General features: G+C 35.5%; 1 protein-coding gene across 3 annotated transcripts in view; it reads right to left on the bottom strand.

Annotated features, from left to right (window-relative positions):
* Nup133 (nuclear pore complex protein Nup133) overlaps positions 1–24,043 on the bottom strand; it is a 49,788-nt gene that overhangs the window by 5,202 nt on the left and 20,543 nt on the right. For 2 of the 3 annotated variants that reach the window (XM_077400499.1, XM_077400498.1), the window contains exon 4: positions 216–552. In XM_077400499.1, the coding sequence (XP_077256625.1) occupies positions 216–552 (337 nt within the window). Of the gene's footprint in view, positions 1–215; positions 553–791; positions 3,115–24,043 lie in introns of those variants that run through there. The other variant, XM_077400497.1, reaches the window with a different exon arrangement.

Raw genomic sequence — 24,043 nt, 5'->3', positions numbered from 1 at the left:
GTGATTGGTCCATTTTCTTATGGCCTTACGATTATGACTAAAACTTTGTTACGTGCAATGGCCTTAAAATTATTTGAAACACTGCCCTCTCCATTAAAAAAAAAAACAATAAAAATAATCGATATAATATACTAAGATAATCTACTTGTTGAGAGTGCACAAATATATTATATGTAGATAAGATTGTAAGTGGTAATATAATCTTTCTTCGATACCTGGTGACCTGGTGGTACCCAGACTGCTATGCAATCCGCTTTATGAGCCAAATCACTTTGAGGTAGCAACAATTCGCGACACTGGGTCTTAAAGGTTCTTCTTTGCTTAGGATCGTGAATATTGGTTTTACATTGCCACACAAGTAATTTGCGGCCATAGACAAGCCAGGCCCAACCATCCACAGATACATTAACGCTGACAGCCGTATTCCGTACAAATGTCAATGCCTCCGTAACTAAAACTGGCAATGGAGAACCAAAGCTTTCCACCGTGTGGCTCTGTGTCCTGCATATCACTTGTACAGATTGATTTGTCCGTCCAGACACGCTCGTCGTGCTAAAGTTGAAATAAAATAATTACAATAATGTTATTTTGAAATGAAACAAAATGTTATACAATACGATTATGTTAAAACAATAAATTCCATCTAAATCAACAAAGTCTAACATGATATAAACAGTTGGTATACAAGTATTTCTTGTCTGAATAAAATTCACATATTATTGTTCTATGAGTAAAGCATTATTCGTAAAACACACTGTATAATTGTAAGTGTTATGTGGCAAGAAACTTACGAACTATTTTTCTTCAGTGATTGAATTATTGACATTCGTTTTCTAGGGGAAGCTAACGTCCTCCCTAACGGACTTGCCATGTTCGTACGATCCATTTCTTTAAATCGTAATAACTATCTCAAAGAAACATGTATTTCCTTAATCCAAAAACTATGTGGAACAATGTGGAATTGTATCACTTTATAAAATATGTAAATCTCTAACAAGCGATTCGATTAACACTCTACTTATTTCGCGGTTTTCAAGTTAGGTTAGACAAGATACCGGCGCCATGTGCGTACTATTGGGGTGCGTTCAGGAATTATGGTGAGATCTCATGAGGTGCGTTCAGGGAGACGCTATTAGGGTGCTAATACATGGAGCGCGGAAACGCGGAAACGCGGAAGCGCGGAACAGAATAGTAACTAGATTCCGCGTTTCCGCGAGTTGAGTCCCGCACGTTTGAACGGAAAAGCGGAATCCGCTATTATCGTGTATGTACATATGTATGGCTGCGTTTCGATATTCACTGCCAGTACTTAACGCAGCCTATGTATGTACCCTGGCTTGCATATAAGATATACTTCATAATAACCATCAACATGATGTTTGGATCTATAATATTATACTGCCACTTTTATTAAATAATAAAGTAATCGAAGAGTATGTGTAAAAGCTTTTTTTTTCAATGTGATTAAACAGCTCCGAAATTTGATGGAGTATACTGTATCCGCGTTGACAACGGATTTTGACGCGTTCGTTCCGCGAGTTTGTTTCTCCTTATATTACATGGAGCACAATTTGCGCGGAAAAGCGGAACAGTATAGTGACAAATAGACATTTGTATTCATTTCTTAAAATTGTGTTCACTTAATTCATTGCAATTTTTATTAATATGCTTATCTTTTCAGCTTATCTATTGAATACAAGCATTTTAATCAATAAATACTGTTAAAAATTAATATTTTATAATTCTCCGTTCCGCTTTTCCGCTCAAAATATGCTCCATGTAATATTAAGGCATTCAAAACAGACGGAACGGATCGACGGAAATCTAGTAAATTTTGTCTTCCGCGCTTCCGCGTTTCCGCGTTTCCGCGCTCCATGTAATGGCACCCTGAGCGCGTCACGCGTCGCGTCGTCACAAGTTAACCAATCAAAACATCCAATTTCATTACATTCTTGTGACGGGATCGAAATGGGATGTTTTGATTGGTTCAACTCGGACGACGCGACGCGTGACGCGCTCAGTGGAAACTCAGCCTTAAGGCCGTCACATGGCAGTCAGAAATTGGGTTCTCAAGTAAAATTTTTTTATTAAGCGGTATCCATAATTAATGTAGAGAATCTAGCCAATTTTTAGTACTTTTTGAATTTAAAAAAAAAACCCAAATTTGAGAAAGTTATAGCTTTCTAAAGTTTCTTTGATGACGGCAACTTCAAAAGATTTCGCAACAATATTATGACGTCACGCACATTTTCGTGTACTATATTTTCTTCAATTTTGAAGATATTGCAAAAATTCAAAAAGTTTACAAAGAAAGTATGCCATGATCTATCAAAATATACTGTTAGGTAAAAGTCGGTTGAAGACCGAATTCGGAAAACGGAATCTCGGAAAAGTAACGATTTTTGTGACTGATGGGTTCCCCATGGACTGATATTTCCGGAATAAGTAAAAATTGAAAAAATTATTTTTATTGTTTTAGAAGAAAAAAGATACTTACCGTAGTAGTAGAGTCTATTAAAAAATAAAGTTTTGACGTATTTTTTATTATACTCTAAAATTATATAGAAATTTCTTTAATTTAAAAATATGTTAAGGTTAGAATCCCTAAGAGCACAGTTGACGGAAAGTCGACGGTAAGTCGACTTATAAAAGTCGACTTCTAGTCGGCTTCTAAAAATGGCAGAAAGTCGACTAAAAGTCGACTTCTAAATATAGTCAACTAAAAGTCGACTCCTAAATAGTCGACTATAAAAAGACGGAAAACAGTCTAGCGGCGCGTCATGCATCATCAATATGGCGGCGAATCTCGAGGAGGCTGGAGGAGAAAATTAATGTTTACGCGAGTGCAAGGAATTAGCCCAGTCAATAGAGCCCGAAAAAGCCGCTGAAATGGAATTAATTCCGGGAAGCGATTTTTTTTCTTTGATTGTTTTGGATGGTTATTGGTAGTCTAAAACCGGATTTTCGGGATTCTAACCCTGGAGCGTTAGCCGCCATTTTGATTAGAAGGGTGATTTTGTAAATATCTCGCTTATTTTCAACTTTAGAGTAAAAGTGGTGATAACCAAACTTGTAGAAAATTTAATACTCTGCAATTTTGGTCCTTATCATTTTTCACCTAGGATCGATATTTTGGGTCTTAGACTCGAAAATAAGAGGGGGGGGTGAAATTTTATTATTATTTTTTTAATTTTTTGAATAAGCGCGCCATAAACTCTATCCCCGTGGTGATGTGGAAAAAATGTTTTTTATTATACCAAGTAAATTCAAAAAATAAAAAAAAATAAAATTTTACCCCCCACTTTCAAGTCTAAGACCCAAAATATCGATCCTAGGTGAAAAATGATAAGAACCAAAATTGTAGAGTATTAAATGTTCTACAAGTTTGGTTATTACCACTTCTACTCTAAAGTTGAAAATAAGCGAGATATTTACAAAATCACTCTTTTAATCAAAATGGCGGCTAACGCTCCAGGGTTAGAATCCCGAAAATCCGGTTTTAGAATTCTTGTTGCAAACAATGTAGACAACTGTCTCACACACACACACACACACGCACACACAAACATATTGCAACATACAGTCAAATTCCAGTATTCTGATCTAATCGAGGAAGTCAACGGGAAGACAAATGATGACGACGACGACGACGTTTCGTAGCGGTGGTTGATAGCGCGGCGCTTTTCGACGACTTATCGTGTCCTGTCTCGCAGCATGTATTAAGCCCAGTCAATAAAAACATTTAAATGGAATTAATTCCGGGAAGCATTTTTTTTTTTTTACTGTTTTGGAGGATCATGGGTAGTCTCCCTGCTGAAAATGACCGATTAAATCCGATTGGTTCCGTATTAAATTTGGTGAAATTGAATCGGAATAAATGCATTTTCAATCCGGTTAATCGAATGCCCGATTGGAAGTGAATCGGTTCTAATAACAAATCAATCGGAATCGTTTTTAATTCGGCATTTCCGGATTGATCTGAATCCGTCGTTATTAGTTTCAATCGTATTAATGCACATCCATTTTAATCGGATGAATAAAGTGAGCACATGAATCGTGTTAAATCCGCATCAATCGTAAAATTTTAATACAACACCGAAATCGGATTTAATGCGATATTTCCGGATTCATCTGAATCCGACTAAATCGGTTTCAATCGTATTAATGCCAATCTATTTTAATCAGGTGAATAAAGTGACTACATGAATCATATTGAATCCGCATCAATCGTAAAATTTTAATACAACACCAAAATCGGATTTAAAGCGATATTTCCGGATTTATCTGAATCCGACTGAATCGGTTTCAATCGTATTAATCCTAATCCATTTTAATCGGGTAAATAAAATGACCACATGAATCGTATTGAATCCGCATCAATTGTGAAATTTTAATACGGTACAACACCAGAATCGGATTTAATGCGATATTTCCGGATTCATCTGAATTCTACTCAATCGGTTTTAATCGTATCTGCGCTTAATCCATTTAAATTGGGGAAAGTAGCTATGTGAATCGGATTAAATCCGCTTTAATCATTAAAATTGTATATAACACATAATTTTTACGTAATAAAGTTCTTACTACAGGATTTTCTTTTGATAAAATCATAAGTTCTATATTTGCAAAACTGTAAAATGTTTTTATTTAACCCTTCGAGAACAAACAGGGTCAATTTGACCCTTTTTGTGTTTTTTTTGTCAGAAAACATTTTAGTCAAAAATATTAAACATAAAAAAATAAAATTTTTTTGTAAAAAACTTTTTTTTCTTTAAAATAACACACTGGGTCAATTTGACTTTACACACACACTTTGATCGTCCACCATTTTAAATTGACGAGTGCGATCAGCTTGAAAAAATTCCCAGATGTACTTGAAACATTGTTAAATCAATTGATATAAATAAAAAATGCCGTTGAAATTATTTACATATTTTAACAAATTAAAAAAAAACATATTTTTTTAAATTGTTTTTGAATTTTTTAAAATATGTAAATAATTCCAATAACACTTTTTATTTATAAAAATTTATATCAACTGATTTAACAATGTTCCAAGTACATCTGGGAATTTTTTCAAGCTAATCGCACTCGTCAATTTAAAATGGTGGACGATCAAAGTGTGTATGTTATAGGGTCAGATTGACCCAGAGTGTTCTCCGTGAATGAAAAAAAGGTGTTTTCTCAAAGGGTTAAATAAATACTGCACATTGTAATAAATTTGTAGTACAAAGAATGGAATTATAATAAAGTAGTAAATAATCCTGTTTATATATCCGGAATTCACGGATTCTATCAGTTTGAATCGGTCAGTCAATCCGTTTAAATCATTATAATTTCGTGATTACAGGGTTCACGAAATCATAATAACAATTTAAACGATTATTGACTAAGACTGATTCAAACCGATAGAAAACGAGTGCATTTACACCCTTGAGTACGAATCCGTTTCAATCGTTTCCAATCGGTTTAATCGTTATATAACGATTCAAACCGATAGAAACCAATTAAAATTACATTGTTGAAAACTCTAAATTTTTTGGAGTGAAATTTTCACTCTAATCATGGAGTTACTGACCAGTTCACTCAAAAAGAGTGAATATTCGCTCCAATAAAGTAAATTTATTCACTCTAAGGTAAAAAGAGTAGAGTTTCACTCTGATTTTTAAAGTGAAGTCGTTAGAGTGAAGTTGTCACTCCAAACTTCACTGAATTTGAAGTGAAATCGCCTTCCCTCTTCCCGCTTCCTGCGTGTTTAGTTGTTCCCGTGTAGAAATTTATTAGAGATGGCCTTACATAACATAAGGCCCCGATTATTTACGAATATATTTACGAACACAAAATTTCATAATGATCCAGCACTGGTTTTTGACATTTACCCGACATTAAGAAATTCTATTATATTATATATCCAATTCAATTTATTACTCTTTTTAAACTGAATTTGTTTTTTAAGATGATTTTTGAAAAATTATATATTTGCGCTGGGGTTGTGATATATGTAGACTATATATAACGCTTACATCAAATTAAGAAATAGTCTACCACGTAAGGCAGTTAGCTCACGATGCAGAGGTCCCGAGTTCGAATCCCACCAAGGTAAGTGTTTTTCAAATACGAGAAAATATTTATAATCATAGACTGCATCTTAAGAAACAAATTTAGTTAAAAAATAATAATAAAATTTTAAAATAAATAATTTTTTTTATCATAACAATTTAAATCGATAGGAACCGATTGAAATTACATCTTTAAATACCAATCTGTTCCAATCGTTTTCAATCAGTGTAATCGTTATAAAATCATAACAATTCAAATCGATAAAATCCGATTAAAATTACCTCCTTGAATACCAATCCGTTTCAATCGTTTTCAGTCGGTGTAATCGTTATAAATCCGTGATTTCCGAATCAAGAATCCAGATTCATGCGGATTCAAAATTTTTAATCGGATTCAATCGGTCATTTTTCTGAAAATGACCGATTAAATCCGATTGCGTATTAAATTTGGTGAAATTGAATCGGAATGAATGCATTTTCAATCCGGTTAATCGGATGCCCGATTGGAAGTGAATCGGTTCTAATAACAAATCAATCGGAATCGTTTTTAATTCGGCATTTCCGGATTGATCAGAATCCGTCGTTATCGTTTCAATCGTATTAATGCACATCCATTTTAATCGGATGAATAAAGTGCGAGCACATGAATCGTGTTGAATCCGCATCAATCGTAAAATTTTAATACAACACCGAAATCGGATTTAATGCGATATTTCCGGATTCATCTGAATCCGACTGAATCGGTTTCAATCGTATTAATGCCAATCCATTTTAATCAGGTGAATAAAGTGACCACATGAATCGTATTGAATCCGCATCAATCGTAAAATTTTAATACAACACCGAAATCGGATTTAATGCGATATTTCCGGATTTATCTAAATCCGACTTAATCGGTTTCAATCGTATTAATCCTAATCCGTTTTATCGGGTAAATAAAATAACCACATGAATCGTATATTGAATCCGCATCAATCGTGAAATTTTAATACAACTCCGGAATCGGATTTAATGCGATTATTCCGGATTCATCTGAATTTTACTCAATCGGTTTTAATCGTATCTGCGCTTAATCCATTTAAATTGGGGAAAGTAGCTATGTGAATCGGATTAAATCCGCTTTAATCATTAAAATTGTATATAACACATAATTTTTACGTAATAGAGTTCTTACTACAGGATTTTCTTTTGATAAAATCATGAGTTCTATTTGCAAAACTGTAAAATGTTTTATTTAACCCTTCGAAAACACACAGGGTCAATTTGACCTTTTTTTCTTTTTTTTTGCCTGAAAACATTTAAGCCAAAAATATTAATAAACATAAAAAAATAAAATTTTTTTGTAAAAAACTTTTTTTTTTTTTAAAAGAACACACTGGGTCAATCTGACCCTACACACACACTTTGATTGTCCACCATTTTAAATTGACGAGTGCGTTGAAATTATTTACATATTTTAAAAAATTAAAAAAAAAAACAAATTTTTTTAAATTCTTTTTGAATTTTTTAAAATATGTAAATAATTTCAATAACATTTTTTATTTATATCAATTGATTTAACAATGTTCCAAGTACATCTGGGAATTTTTTCAAATTAATCGCACTCGTCAATTTAAAATGGTGGACGATCAAAGAGTGTATGTAGAGTCAAATTGACCCAGAGTGTTCTCCGTGAATGAAAAAAAAGGTGTTTTCTCAAAGGGTTAAATAAATACTGCACATTGTAATAAATTTGTAGTACAAAAAATGGAATTACAATAAAGTAGTAAACAATCCTGTTTATATATCCGGAATTCACGGATTCTATCAGTTTGAATCGGTCAGTCAATCCGTTTAAATCATTATAATTTCGTGATTTCAGGGTTCACGAAATCATAATAACAATTTAAACGATTGGCTAAGACTGATTCAAACCGATAGAAAACGAGTGCAATTACATCCTTGAGTACGAATCCGTTTCAATCGTTTCCAATCGGTTTAATCGTTATATATAACGATTCAAACCGATAGAAACCGATTAAAATTACATTGTTGAATACTAATCCGTTTTAATCGGTTTCTCTCTAAATTTTTTGGAGTGAAATTTTCACTCTAATCATGGAGTTACTGACCAGTTCACTCAAAAAGAGTGAATATTCGCTCCAATAGAGTAAATTTATTCACTCTAAGGTAAAAAAAGTAGAGTTTCACTCTGATTTTTAAAGTGAAATCGTTAGAGTGAAGAATTGTCACTCCAAACTTCACTGAACTTGAAGTGAAATCGCCTTCCCTCTTCCCGCTTCCCGCGTGTTTAGTTGTTCCCGTGTAGAAATTTGTTAGAGATGGTGTTTGAAGTTGAGAGAGAGAGAGAGAGAGAGAGAGAGAGAGAGAGAGAGAGAGAGAGAGAGAGAGAGATTGTGTTATTGCCTGTTATTCTTTTTTGCGGCCGTCAGTGCCGATTGTAATCTGATAGGTCAAGCCGCGCGTTCTACGTATAGTCCGAGAGCCCACCGCAAAAATTTGGGTCCATCGCTTTTATGGATAAATTTACTTGCAAAAGGTAGTTTATAAGTCGTATTATCATAAACGATTGTCAGCCAAACTCGTACCCCCTGCGTTATGAGCAATAAAAATTTATTAACAAGTGGATTTCTAAGCGATTTGGGTCCATCGCTTTTATGGACGAAACTTGTTTCATTCGAAAGGGCATCAAATTCCCTTTCAGAAAATACCCGGCTGATTTGCCCTGGCCCCTGCAAAACCCAGGCTGATCATAATTTTTGACTCAACGCGCGAGTCAGATCGAGCGTGGCGTTTGAAATGCGCGCCGTAAACAAGGACAGAGCGTCACGCTTTTATTTATACTTTGGATACTATCTAATATCATAAATTTTTAAAGATCATAATTGTTGTTATTGTTATTATTTAACGTTTATGATATTATAATATTGTGTAGGGATTAAGAATATTTTTGATTTTCTTTATTATTCATATTATTATATTTTATATGTTAATTATATACTTTTATCATTTATCATAGTTAAAAATATTATATTTCCAGATAAAAAATATGGAACTGTCAGAGAACGTAATGTAAATTGGAATTTTGTCGAATATTTCCAAGTTTTTTACATTTTTTTATAATTAATTGGATTTTAACGAAATCATAGCAAATACTACACGGAAAAAATGATATGTAAAAAATAATAAAATTATCAATAAAAGATACTGTTTAGCACTGTAATTTAGTCATTTTACTGAATTTTTATTATAAATTGATGTATGAACCTAATCTTACTGTTTGAATATATATTAATATTATTATATACTGTAAAAAGCATTGATGTGCATATCAAAAATTCATTTGACGTGTTAGTAGTATCTCATTTATTTTATTGAAAAATTACGAGTTTATCATTACCCGTGGCCGAGTTACATAATAAACTGTAAATAGTCATCATATTTCTGACGATTTTTTACAGTTTATTTTTTTCCGTGTAGTATTTGCTATGATTTTGTTAAAATTCAATTAATTATAAAAAAATGTAAAAAACTTGGAAATATTCGACAAAATTCCAATTTACATTACGTTCTCTGACAGTTCCATACTTTTTATCTGGAAATATGATATTTTTAACTATGATAAATGATAAAAGTATATAATTAACATATAAAATATAATAAATATGAATGATAAAAAAAATCAAAAATATTCTTAATCCCTACACAATATTATAATATCATAAACGTTAAATAATAACAATAACAACAATTATGATCTTTAAAAATTTATGATATTAGATAGTATCCAAAGTATAAATAAAAGCGTGACGCTCTGTCCTTGTTTACGGCGCGCATTTCAAACGCCACGCTCGATCTGACTCGCGCGTTGAGTCAAAAATCATGATCAGCCTTGGGTTTTGCAGGGGCCAGGGCAAATCAGCCGGGTATTTTCTGAAAGGGAATTTGATGCCCTTTCGAATGAAACAAGTTTCGTCCATAAAAGCGATGGACCCAAATCGCTTAGAAATCCACATGTTAATAAATTTTTATTGCTCATAACGCAGGGGGTACGAGTTTGGCTGACAATCGTTTATGATAATACGACTTATAAACTACCTTTTGCAAGTAAATTTATCCATAAAAGCGATGGACCCAAATTTTTGCGGTGGGCTCTCGCACTAGTAGTTCATGGAAAAAGTGCGCGAGCGGCGCCGACAACGCTGCGTCCCAAGCGGCGAGGCACGTGTTTACTGCGCATGCTTGAGCATGTTAGGAGGGGCGCGCAGCCCGGCCGAGCGAGCCCAGTCGTCTCGTAGATACCGTGCGTGATACATCGTGCATCATACTTAAATTCGAGTCGCATAATTGCATCATCTTTTCGCAGTTAAGTCGTAAAGTATTTGAGATCGGCTTATTCGTGCGCGATAAGTAAGATAATTGTGAAACATATACGGATCGGAAAAGAACAACAACGATCGTCACTGAGAGGAAGCCAGCGAGATACATCCTGGCGAGCCATGCCGGCACGTAGAAGGCTCGAGGAAGGCAGCCATTTTATGGAACGTTCGAGAGAACCTTTCGGCATGAGATAGAACGCCCTTTCGAAGTCCTGGATAAACGAGGCGTTGACTTGGTATTTTCGAGATATACTCTTGTATGAACTTTTTACGTGATGTTATCAGGAAACTAAAGGTAACCTGTTTAAATACTTTTTAGTGGAAACGTTAGATTTCTTCTAGCGTTGCTAGAGTGGAAACGTTAGATTTCTTCTAACGTTGCTAGAGTGGAAACGTTGGATTTCTTCTACCGTTGCGAGAGTGGAAACGTTGGATTTCTTCTAACGTTGCGAGAGTGAGAATCTCTCCTCTCAAGGTTATCCTTTGAACTGAAAATTCGTAGAAATCACGAGATCAAGCGAAGGGAAAACTTTCTCATTTTATGAAAAGAGATTAAAGTTTATTTCGAGTCTAATTGTAATACTGAGCTCAGTCAAAAGTATATTTAAATAATTAATCTTTCGGTTGCAACCATTTTAGTTACAAGGAAAACGTTTATTTCTTTCTTTCATACGATTGTTTAATTGTAATTGATTTTGTCATATTCTTTATCGTTTATTACTTTAATTTGCGGACATTCGTCACACTTACTTGTATTACGTACTAAATGATAATGCGTTCTTTGCAAATATATAGATCGTTCCTAGCATTGTAATAACCCTATCGAATAACCGTTTCCGTGCGTTGCTATATAAGTTCTTATTCAATTACGTTATAATCTTCTAATAAATATCTTGCGAATTATTAGTTATTTAGCATTGCGTTCATGCTGTGGTGAATTAATGTGTCAATCTAAGACTGCTTAGTACAAGATTTAGTCTAGTAAATTCAGTGAAAAACGTATCACTTATGTTGCTGTTGTTGTTCATGTCGTAAATATAGCTTATGTTGTAGTAATCGCTCATGTCGTAAATATAGCTTATGTTGTAGTAATCGCTCATAATGTAGTATAATGCTTTGCAGAGACTTCGACACTTATTTAGTAATACTCAATTAGTATTAACATTATAAATAACATCCCTGAATAGACTGATGATAGTAATTCTTTATTTAAACAAAAGATTGATACATTATTTCCTAGATTATATAAATTATATCTGAAGTGATATTCTTGTATTATTTGATTTATGTTTATGTTTCAAACGATCCTTTCTTTAGAGCAGAACCATTAATTTTAAGCTTGACTACGTCAAGAGAACTTATATGAGAATCTACTATGACAATTCTTCTTGTAATGAAGATTTTATATGATAAAGAAAGGCTTCAGTAAAGCTCAAAGTATATGATGATATATATCTAAAGAAAGAACTGTACTATAATAACCATTGATTTATTTCTTTTATGTGTTTATACATTTATTGTATTTCCATAATATTTTGTATAATCTCTGTATGATTTTGTTCACAAATACTGGGAAGGTTTTAGGGCAGTTTCCCTTCTCCTATGCAACAAATGTTGGTATTCTTTGTGTAGCTCTGCCCACTTTAAACTTTGATTTGAATTACATATAAATCCTGAAACGCAATCTCTCTCTCAACAAACGGATTCTTTTTATTTGTTCCTTCCTCATCTAAATCTAGAGTTCAGGCTTGTGCGCGAGCTTGTCCAAACAGATGGCCTTACATAACATAAGGCTCCGATTATTTACAAATATATTTACGAACACAAAATTTCATAATGATCCAGCACTGGTTTTTGACATTCACCCGACATTAAAAAATTCTATTATATTATATATCCAATTCAATTTATTACTCTTTTTAAACTGAATTTGTTTTTTAAGATGATTTTTGAAAAATTATATATTTGCGCTGGGGTTGTGATATATGTAGACTATATATAACGCTTAATACATCAAATTAAGAAGTAGTCTACCACGTAAGGCAGTTGGCTCACGATGCAGAGGTCCCGAGTTCGAATCCCACCAAGGCAAGTGTTTTTCAAATACGAGAAAATATTTATAATCATAGACTGCATCTTAAGAAACAAATTTAGTTAAAAAATAGTAATAAAATATAAAAATAAATAATTTTTTTTATCATAACGATTTAAACCGATAGGAACCGAATAAAATTATGTGTTATATACAATTTTAATAATTAAAGCGGATTTAATCCGATTCACATAGCTACTTTCCCCAATTTAAATGGATTAAGCGCAGATACGATTAAAACCGATTGAGTAGAATTCAGATGAATCCGGAAATATCTCATTAAATCCGATTCCGGTGTTGTATTAAAATTTCACGATTGATGCGGATTCAATACGATTCATGTGGTCATTTTATTTACCCGATTAAAATAGATTAGGATTAATACGATTGAAACCGATTCAGTCGGATTCAGATAAATCCGGAAATATCGCATTAATTCCGATTTCGGTGTTGTATTAAAATTTTACGATTGATGCGGATTCAATACGATTCATGTGGTCACTTTATTCACCTGATTAAAATGGATTGGCATTAATACGATTGAAACCGATTCAGTCGGATTCAGATGAATCCGGAAATATCGCATTAAATCCGATTTCGGTGTTGTATTAAAATTTTACGATTGATGCGGATTCAACACGATTCATGTGCTCACTTTATTCATCCGATTAAAATGGATGTGCATTAATACGATTGAAACTGATAACGACGGATTCAGATCAACCTGGAAATGCCGAATTAAAAACAATTCCGATTAATTTGTTATTAGAACCGATTCACTTCCAATCGGGCATCCGATTAACCGGATTGAAAATGCATTCATTCCAATTCAATTTCACCAAATTTAATACGGAACCAATCGGATTTAATAGGTCATTTTCAGCAGGGAAGTGGCGCTGACAGATCAGATGGTTCAATCTGGCCAGGTCGCTCAGAGAGCTACGTTTGTTCAGGGACCGAATCAACCTCAGGAAAAATCCTCATTTACAGGTATAAAAAAAAAACCAGATCTTAAGATCCTTCAGGCTATAGGAGAGAGGGCGTTCATCCAGGTAGGAAGCTAGCGCCTGCCATATATACAAAGTTTGTGGCCGGAATAGAGGAGATGATCAAAAGAGGTCTTCCTGCGGACAAAAGAAAAGGGTTGCTCGAAAAATTTCCGTCACTCGAAAATTGTCTAGTGATGGATCTTTTTCAATTGAATCCAACATTAAAAGCTTGCTTTCAGGAAATTAACAAAGAGAAACAGTCAAATCGTTAAGAAGCAAGCAAGGATAACGACTAGTCTAGCGGGTCTGTTGGATGTATTTATTTAATTTATTAAATCACGAGAGTCACAAAAGCGAAGAGAAGCTGCCAACCAAGAAATTAACAGAATTCTTATGGGGTGTTCTGCAACTCATGGCAGATCTTCAACATGTAGAATCCAGCGTTCGTCGGAGCCTTATTGTAAAGAATATTAATGCGTCGATGAAAAAGACGCTTAACGCAACCACCGTCGAACCAGACGAGTCAATCAAAAAACTTGAAATGGCCGCTCCGTTGTCAATCAAGAGTAATAACTGTAAGTGGGTTAGCAGGTAAACTCAGGCATTCTCAGTCATACTGGTCGGACATCACGTCCGATAAGCTATTCCTGAGCTGGATTAGTGGGTACAAAATGCCATTTGTATCCAAGGTATCACAAGCTGTTCCACTGGTGGAACCTAAGTGATTATTGCAGGAAAGGGCATCAATCGACCCTTAAGACGCCTGTTATCTCATTCCAATTAGGAAGTCAGATCAAAAATTCTAAGATTTAGATTTCAAGGAAAGTTGGTTGACATTCCTTGTTGCCAGTTGGATTAAGTACAGCTCCATATACATTCACTAAAGTCATGAAACCAGTTATTCCATAATTAAGGACCTTATGTATACATTAGTCATATACCTGGACGATATTTTGTTCATTGAGAATTCCGAAATTAAATCTAGAAAGCGTACAGTTACTGTTAGGTTAATAAAAAATTAGGATTATCAACTAATGAACCAAAAAGCCCAGGTTTTTTTAACTAGATGCAGACTCCTTGGAAACATCTACGACTCGAAAGAAATGGTTGTAGAGCTTCCATTAGAAAAAAGTAAAGTCGAAAATTGATAAAATTAAAGTCATGAAACAATGTAGAATATGAGACTTTGCATCTTTTGTTGGAACCTTGAACTCGTATAACTTGTATAACTTTAAAGTATGGGAGAGTCTACATGAGGTCCTTCAAGCGAGAACGATTTTTGGCGTTTGAATATAACAATTGTTGTGCCCCTTTTTGGGTACACTAGGATTCGATCGTTCCAAGGAGGAGGCGGGATGGGTGACTGATAGAGGACACTCCTCGATAAACGGCACTTCGAATAAAGAATACTTTAATTGAATCTGCTTTACAGTTATTGCGTACAAGAATGCCTGTTACTGATCTGCTCCCTGACTCCGATTGCCCTGTCGTCTCCTCTGGTCGCTTCCTTTTGAGTCCTCGTCCTGTCCTTTAATATCGCTGAGTTGCTCGATCGTATGTAGGCCGATCGCGCAACTTATCTCTTGCTGATTCGGCTTTGCGTAATTCTTTCGGGCTTTCGCGGTCGCGTTCCCTATTGTTATTCTCGGTCTTTCTTAATACTATTCTTATTTTATTATTACATTAATTGGGGCCGCAACATCCCTCCCCCTTTGAGAAAAGGAAACTACCCTGCTGAAAATGACCGATTAAATCCGATTGGTTCTGTATTAAATTTGGTGAAATTGAATCGAAATGAATGCGTTTTTAATCCGGTTAAGGACGTTCACCGGCAAAATCGTTTTCTTAGAATTTTTCTTAAACTTTCAGTATATGTTTAATTAAACGCGTTTTATACGTAGGCGTTTTATTCAATGCCCCTTGCGGTACTAAAATTCGAGATATTCAGCTTCAAAGTTCCGATTATTTTTTTAAACTTTCAGTATATTTTTAATTAAACGCATTTTATACGTAGGCGTTTTATTCAATGCCCCTTGCGGTACTAAAATTCGAGATATTCAGCTTTAAAGTTCCGATTTTTAACACGGGATCCCTATGTTGAGCTCTCTCGACACGGACATTTTAATGAATAATAAGTACAGTTTTCTTAGAATTAAAAAAAAAAAAATAGTATAAGATGCCTCATATTATTAGTAACGTGTGACAATAAAGTTCGATATAGCAAGCGGTATTTATTTTTGAAAAATAGTCGTCTAAAGAACACTATCGGACATATTTTTTGTCTGCTCGGAGGCAGAAAGAGGGAGAGATCACTGCGAGACTTGGCAACGTTGCTACCGCTGCGACATATAGGTTAAGTAGAGAACGTCAAGATCTTATGGGCAACGTTATTTAAATCAAGTTATTTAATATTTTTTCTTTATGAGAGATTCATTATTATTTACTTTTAAAATGCTCAATAAACAAGTAGAACGTACTCATTTATGATTGGTATTGGAGAAATGGAAACGGAACAAAAATTTGCCAGATCGAGTAAAGCTGCGCGGCTAGACGAGTTTCAGACTTTTACGCACGGAAGTAGTTGTCAACCATATCATTACTCCGTGAGTCTGAGTTGAGCACAACTGCCACCGGAGAACGTCCTTAATCGGATGCCCGATTGGAAGTGAATCGGTTCTAATAACAAATTAATCGGAATCGTTTTTAATTCGGTATTTCCGGATTAATCTGAATCCGTCGTTATCAGTTTCAATCGTATTAATGCACATCCATTTTAATTGGGTGAATAAAGTAAGCACATGAATCGTGTTGAATCCGCATCAATCGTAAAATTTTAATACAACACCAAAATCGGATTTAATGCGATATTTCCGGATTCATCTGAATCCGACTGAATCGGTTTCAATCGTATTAATCTTAATCTATTTTAATCGGGTAAATAAAATGACCACATGAATCGTATTGAATCCGCATCAATCGTGAAATTTTAATACAACACCGAAATCGGATTTAATGCGATATTTCCGGATTCATCTAAATTCTAATACTCAATCGGTTTCAATCGTATCTGCGCTTAATTCATTTAAATTGGGTAGTGAAAGTAGCTATGTGAATTGGATTAAATCCGCTTTAATCATTAAAATTGTATATAACACATAATTTTTACGTAATAGAGTTCTTACTACAGGATTTCCTTTTGGTAAAGTCATGAATTCTATATTTGCAAAACTGTAAAATGTTTTTATTTAACCCTTTGAGAACACACAGAGTTAATTTGACCCTTTTTTCTTTTTTTTGCCAGAAAAATTTTTAGCCAAAAATATTAAACATAAAAAAATAAATTTTTTTTGTAAAAAACTTTTTTTTTAAAGAACACTGTTAATCTGACTCTACACTACACACACTTTGATCGTCCACTATTTTAAATTGACGAGTGCGATCAGCTTTAAAAAATTCCTAAATGTTCTTGGCAAATTGTTAAATTAATTAATATAAATAAAAAGTGCCATTGAAATTATTTACATATTTTAAAAAATTAAAAAAAAAATTTTTTTTAAAATTTTTAAAAATATGTAAATAATTTCAATGGCACTTTTTATTTATATCAATTGATTTAACGATTTTCCAAGTACATCTGGGAATTTTTTAAAGCTGATTGCACTCGTCAATTTAAAATGGTGGACGATCAAAGTGTGTGTAGAGTCAGATTCTCCGTGAATGAAAAAAAAGTGTGTTTTTGAAGGGTTAAATAAATACTGCACATTGTAATAAATTTGTAGTACAAAGAATGGAATTATAATAAAGTAGTAAATAATCCTGTTTATATATCCGGAATTCACGGATTCTATCAGTTTGAATCGGTCTCAGTCAATCCGTTTAAGGGGTTCCTAAAGTGAAGGCTGAACTTCCTCGACGTCGGTAATGTCAACATTTCTAATCCTGTTTTCTATGTCATATATCTATATCTGTCCTTGTCTAACGAAAGGCATTTGTCCTTGTTTCGATTGCTGCGCCATCTCTCGCTACACGCAATGTCAACCTGAATGTGCTTTTGCACATATAAAAGTTTATTTAAACTAATCTATTTTTTCTAGGCTTTTAATCTTAGATCTAATTGCACGGTATTGTTCTTAAATGTTGTTCCTAGGTCATGCCGGTCTAATTTTGTGGATATTTATTGTGGAATTTTTGTACAAAGCAAATATTGTCGTCACGTATACCAAAAATTACCAAAAATATTAATTTTTTCTCGTTTTCGATACAAATTCGACCACTATGACCTAGATTTTGATGCGTACTTTAATTCTAGACAAGAATTTTGCATTTCTATAAAGCTAATTAAAAGATTAGTGCTAAGAAAAAAAGCCGGTATTACAGACGGCTTTATTATCCCCTTAAATCATTATAATTTCGTGATTTCGGAGTTCACGAAATCATAACAATTTAGACTGATTCAAATCGATAGAAAACGAGTGAAATTACATCCTTGAGTACGAATCCGTTTCAATCGTTTCCAATCAGTATAATCGTTATGAAATCATACACGCAAAAAATTTTTCTCGAATAATGTAGAATACTCATAATAAAATGTACTAGATTTACATCACACCGGTAGAATATACGCGTATTCAACCGGAAATTAATATATGACAATAGAAAAGTAATAGTTTGATCAGATACATCTTGTAACCTAAAGGTAAATAAGTTTGCCATACTAACAAGGAAATATGAGAAAAGTAAAAAAAGTCCTATACTAATATGTATATACGGACGACGGAAGGCGCGCGGCGCGAGCGGCAACGCGGGCTCGCGCGGCGAAAGGGTTCGGCTCGCGCTCGCTACGCGGCGCATCGCCAGTATATTCTCGCGTGATTAAGATTCAACATTGACCCCTATATCTAGGGCAGCTCGGCAGGGTTTCTACAGCGTTCTCAAGTTTGCTCGTGGCGGACAGCTGGCCGCCACAGCCTATAACAGCAATTTATGTTTTTGCCATGACTGCAACAGACATCGTTTTTTGTCCATCAGCCATATTTTTATTCTTTGCTCTCTAAATTTCCTATACTTTCTTGAAATTTTTTGCATATTATGACTATATCCTAGCCGTGCAAGATTAGTATGGTATTTACTTTGTTCGTGTATACTTATATTTTCGAGAAAAATTTTCTGCGTGTAACGATTTAAACCGATAGAATCCGATTGAAATTACATTCTTGAATACCAATCCGTTTCAATCGTTTTCAGTCGGTGTAATCGTTATAAATCCGTGATTTCCGGATCAAGAATCCAGATTCATGCGGATTCAAAATTTTTAATCGGATTCAATCGGTCATTTTTGGCAATACGGTCTGTAGTTTTCGCTACAATTTTTCGCTGCTTATCCTATTTCTATTTTTATTAGGGTGGTTTATTTTCTTTGTTTGTTTCGGAGGTTACATTCCTCTTATGTTCTAGTATAGTATTGCTGAGTCGCCCTGTACGTGCGGTCGGGCGCTTGCTCGTTTCTTATGTCTTTTTATTACATAGATGATTATTCCTACTATGCTTAATATAATTATTAACGTAAGTGTCGATCCTATGGGATATATGACATAGGGATTTTTTATTAGGGTGTTTTGGGGTTTTTCCAATTCTTTATTTATGTCGCTTATTTCTAGACTTAATTCCATTAATTCGTTCGGATTCCTAATTACGGGTTCTAATCTAATTTCTTTTTTTGCTTGTTCGTTAATATTTTTATTTTTGTTTGTTAGCGTTAAGTTGAAATCGGCTCAGTGCATTTCTATTTGTCTCATAGTCGTTTGTCTTTTTGTTTTTATAATAATGTCGGATGTGGTTAGTTTACAATTTTCGATTATACTTAGTTTCCCTGTACTTTCTATTTCTATTTTTTGTTCTGCCTGTTCATTACATTGAATCGTCAGCTGTGGTTTTTTCGGCGTTGAGAATAGCCACGTTTGTGGTTCGCTTAATGTTATCCATAAGGTTACGTTTGACATTATTTGACGTTTCTCTCGCAGGTGTTTACATATCCTGGCGTTTTTACGTAAACTTGTACTTCGCATGGTGCGTCGGCTTTTACAAAATATACCAGGTAGTTTCGGTTACATACATATTTTACTCTGTTTCGTTTACAGTCGTTTAAATCGCGTTCCTCTAGCGTTATGTAATTATGATTTCCTTTATCTATTGTTAATATGATGTGAGTAATTCTTAGGAATGTGAAAATATTCGCGTGGTTATGGACAGGTAATGGTGTCGCTCTTATTATATCATACACGGGGTATGCTACCACGGAAAATTTGATTATCGTATAAATGTTCGGTTTATCATAATACGCATTAATTTCTACATAGCTTTGTATCTCGTTCCAATTTTCTAATCTAATTTTAAAAGGAAAGTGGGATCCATGCGTCAATTGTGACGTTGCCTTTTTTAGTTCGGTTATTATTTTTTCTATTGGTAAATCGGGTTAGTATGACTCCTTCTCGCGAATATGTGAGGTAGTCTATCGTTTCTTTCACGTCTTCTATTAGATCTTCTGTAATTGTGGTTAGTATTAATAACTGTTCATCTATTTCTTCTCTTCTAGCGTACAGCGCTGTCTCCAGCTGTATCCGTCTCGTGACGTTCGTCATCAGTTGTTCGTTATGGTATAACGATTTTTCTAAGGCCTCCATGTGCCCTATTGTGGCATTTATCACCTTTAATTGACTTTTTGCGGTGTGCCGTAGAGTCTGTTGCTGATTTTGTATCAGTTCAAGCTGCTCTTGTATGTGTTTTGCGTCGTCGGCATCCATAGTGCCGAACAGCGTTTTGCTGATCGTGCCGATCGCGTCTATTAACCCTCGTTTATTATTATTTGTTTTATATATAGTCTGTAATCGCATTAATAGTTGCGTTAATTTTTTGTTATTTTTCTTTATCGTATGGAGAATGTTTTTGCACGTCTGCTGCGTGTCCTTCGCGATTATCGTTTCGCATATTTCTTCGGCTTGCTGTAGAAATTCCTGAAGTTGGTGATATCGGTTTTCTAGGGCTGCTACGTCGATTTTAATCACTAGTTTCCATGTAGCTTCTACCTGTTGCAATTGTCCGGTTCTCTCAAAGTATATTCCTGGCTCGCTGCTGAATTGTCGTATCTCGTACGATGGTGCTGTCTCAGGTTTCGCTTTTTTCGCGAAGTGCTGGACGACGATCAGCGTCCTGTAAGATAAGGACTCATGTTACCTTTCTTCGAATTTTTACCTTGGCTTGATAATGCCTGAGCACATATACTAATTGTAAAATGAGGTGCAGGTTGTGCAACCGTTTTTTTGTTCCGTCGACGTGCGACGCATGTTGGCGCACGTACTGGTTACGCGCTGCTCGTGCGGGTGCCGTGAGTGGGGGTGCCGCGCTTAGTGCGCGAGTGGCGGCGAATTTGGGTGCGGGGTCGACGTCGCCCCCTCCCTCCTATGCGGAAGTGTTGCTAACACCCCCGGATACATGGGTGCATCTCCTCTACCCCTGGAGGTCACGTTGGATGTGGCCACCGGGCGCCGTGTGGTGCGACGTGTTTGATGTTTGGTAAGTACTTATTATCTTATTTTCCTTAGTTTTTACTATCGCCTACTTTCTATCGCCTACTTTCTATTACTTGTTTTTGTTCTTTTGCGCTGTTTTTACTGTTCTATAAAGGGCTTTAATCGGTTTACGTGTACTCGCGTGGTTTTCCGTCCCTTTTTGATTGTGTAATTGACGTCTGAATGTTTTTCAATTACTTCATACGGTCTTATCCACGGGGATTCTAATTTTTTCGATTTCCCCCTACGCACCGTTTCGTCGTGCAAGAGAACTTTATCTCCCACTCGGAAATTGATTTCTTTTGTCTTCTTATCATACGTCTCTTTGGCCTTAGATTTTTCGTTTCGCAAATGTTTCTTTGCAACTCGTTGTGTCGCTCTTAATTTTTTTTTAGCTCTTGCGCGTAATCGTCATACGTATACGTTGGTTTCGGTGGTTGCGACAGTGCCGTCGGTAGTGTCGCTCGGTGCCCGTATACTAATTCAAAGGGTGTAAACCCGGTCGCTGTGTGTGGCGTCGTGTTATACGCGAACATTGCGTATGGCGTCTATTCGTCCCAGTCTGTCTGGTCTGCGTTAATATAATGTTGCAAGTATTCGGCTAATGTTTTATGAGAGCGTTCCAATGCTCCATTACTCTCGGGATGGTAGGCCGTTGTTTGAATTTTTTCTATCTTCAGTAAATTACACGTGCTTTTAAATATCTCGCTAAGGAAATTCGTTCCTCTATCCGTCAGTATTTTGTCGGGGATACCGTATTCAAATATAATTTTTGTAACAAATTCTTTCGCGATTGTATTTGCTTCTTGATTAGGTACGGGTATCGCCTTACTGAATTTTGATAAATTATCCTGAAACGTGAGGATATATTTATTTCCGTTTTCGGTTACCGTCGATGGTCCTACTATATCTAGAGCACATTTTTTGAACGGTTTGTCCGCGGTGTCTGTTATTACTAAGGGTGCTTTATTTTTTCGCGATAACTTATTTTTCTGACATGGTTCGCATTTATTAATGTAATCTTCGACGTCTCGAGTTAATCCTCTCTAGTTATGCGTCAACCTTATTCGGTTTATGGTGCGTTCCACACCCTGATGTCCTCCTACAGGTGCATCATGGTATTCGTATAATATACGTTGCTTCTCTTCTTCTGTATATTTCCTTTCGCTCTCCTCTTCGTTATTCTCTTCCTTCTCTATCTTGTTGATGTCTGTCGGCACATGTCGACTCAGTGCATCCGCGTTTCTATTTTCTTGACCGGCCTTGTGTACGATAGTGTAGTCGTATTCTTCTAATTTCAATCTCCATCGGATTAATCGTGATCCGGGGTCCTTTACGTTAAATAGCCAAACCAATGATTTATGGTCTGTCACTATGGTAAATTTTGTTCCATAAACGTATGGTCGGAAATGTTTCACCGCCCATACTATTGCTAGTAATTCTTTCTCGGTATAGTATTATCTTGAAAAAACCTAAGCAGTATTATTTTTATTTTCAAAAAATTATTACTCAAGTGATATACATCACAAAATTACGTTACCTTATCAAAAAATGAGTCGCGCTTCAAGTGATCTATTATTACAATTACAAAACAGAAATGATATCTCTTTTTAAATTACAGCGCCAATTACAGAGAACATACACTGAGAAAAAAAATTTGTCAATCCCAAGAAATATTTAGTCCGATACGTTCAACTAAACATTTTAGTTAGTTAACTAAACATTAGTTGAATTAATTAATTCTTGATTAAAGAAACAAAATAAATTGTTGAAACAACTAATATTTAGTTAACTAACTAAAACGTTTAGTTGAACGTATCGAACTAAATATTTCTTGGGATTAACAATTTTTTTTCTCAGTGTATTTTTCGAGATACAAAGATTACGTCTACCACTTGTTACTTAGGTTTTTTCGAGGTATGATATTACTACTGTTCGAGAGCCCGCGGTAGCGCGAGATAGCGCGCGGTAGAGGACGACCACAAAAGAAACGGAGAGGAACAGCAAGTACAGGAATACAAAGTTTAATGTTCAATATGTACACTTATTTACACGAGTTTCCCTTTCAGGCAAAATGCCGTGAGCGCGCACAGAGTCTAGCACGGCGAAAGCGGCGATATAGCAATTAAGCATGCGAGTGCGTCAAGCGGTGATGAGCGGTAAAGCAAAGCGGTTGTATAGAAATACTAGCGGTGTTCTGTGATCTGCGAGCGAAAATTGATTCCGCGGCGCAGCGGCGGTCCTTTTAACTGCTCCGAGGCGAAACTCCCTCCCTGCAGATTTCTCAGAATTTCGGGAGGGTGATTGGCCGTCGGAGTTCCGCGTTATGGGGCTGACGTCACCGGTTTCACGTGGTGACCCGACGGGGTCGTCACATGTTTTCGAGTGCTTTGTGTATAGCATGGATCGTTCCTTTATTCTAGCGTTGTTGTTTGACTTTATTATTGATAACAATGTTAAAGTTTCTAGAAGCTAATCCCGAAAGATCCATGCTATACCGAATATTTCCGTGACAATTCTTGAGCGGCATTTCACGCGAATATTAATTTACTCGATTTACTGCAAGCGTGCATGTGCTGACATGCAGCCGAACGCGACTTCGTCGCGATGCTAAATTTTGCGATCTCAAACATTCCCGCCTGCCTCGTCATGCTTGACGAAACAAGACGGTGTGTTCGATGGCTCGCTCGATGAGGCGCCTGACGTCGCGGTCGACAGAATCGATATGCGATCGATTTCGGCGTGTGGTGCAGGCGAGCGCCAGCGGCGAGGTGCGCTTGCGCAGTGTCAGAACGTGCGACGATCCCGAGCGAGACACATAAATATTCGCGATATATGCGTAACGCGAGTTCGGTGGTATGTAAAAGTGATGCGCGAAAGTAATTTTACGACGTGAGCTGTGAATAGTGGCAGAAGGCCAACGGAGATAATTAAACATTGGCGGAGGGCCGACAACGAC

Source organism: Temnothorax americanus, unplaced genomic scaffold (genome assembly GCF_048541705.1).
Source record: "Temnothorax americanus isolate GAGA-0224 unplaced genomic scaffold, ASM4854170v1 Scaffold136, whole genome shotgun sequence".
In the NCBI taxonomy this organism is placed as follows: domain Eukaryota; kingdom Metazoa; phylum Arthropoda; class Insecta; order Hymenoptera; family Formicidae; genus Temnothorax; species Temnothorax americanus.
Note: the sequence above shows the minus strand (reverse complement) of the source record. Positions and strands in the feature narration are given on the sequence as shown.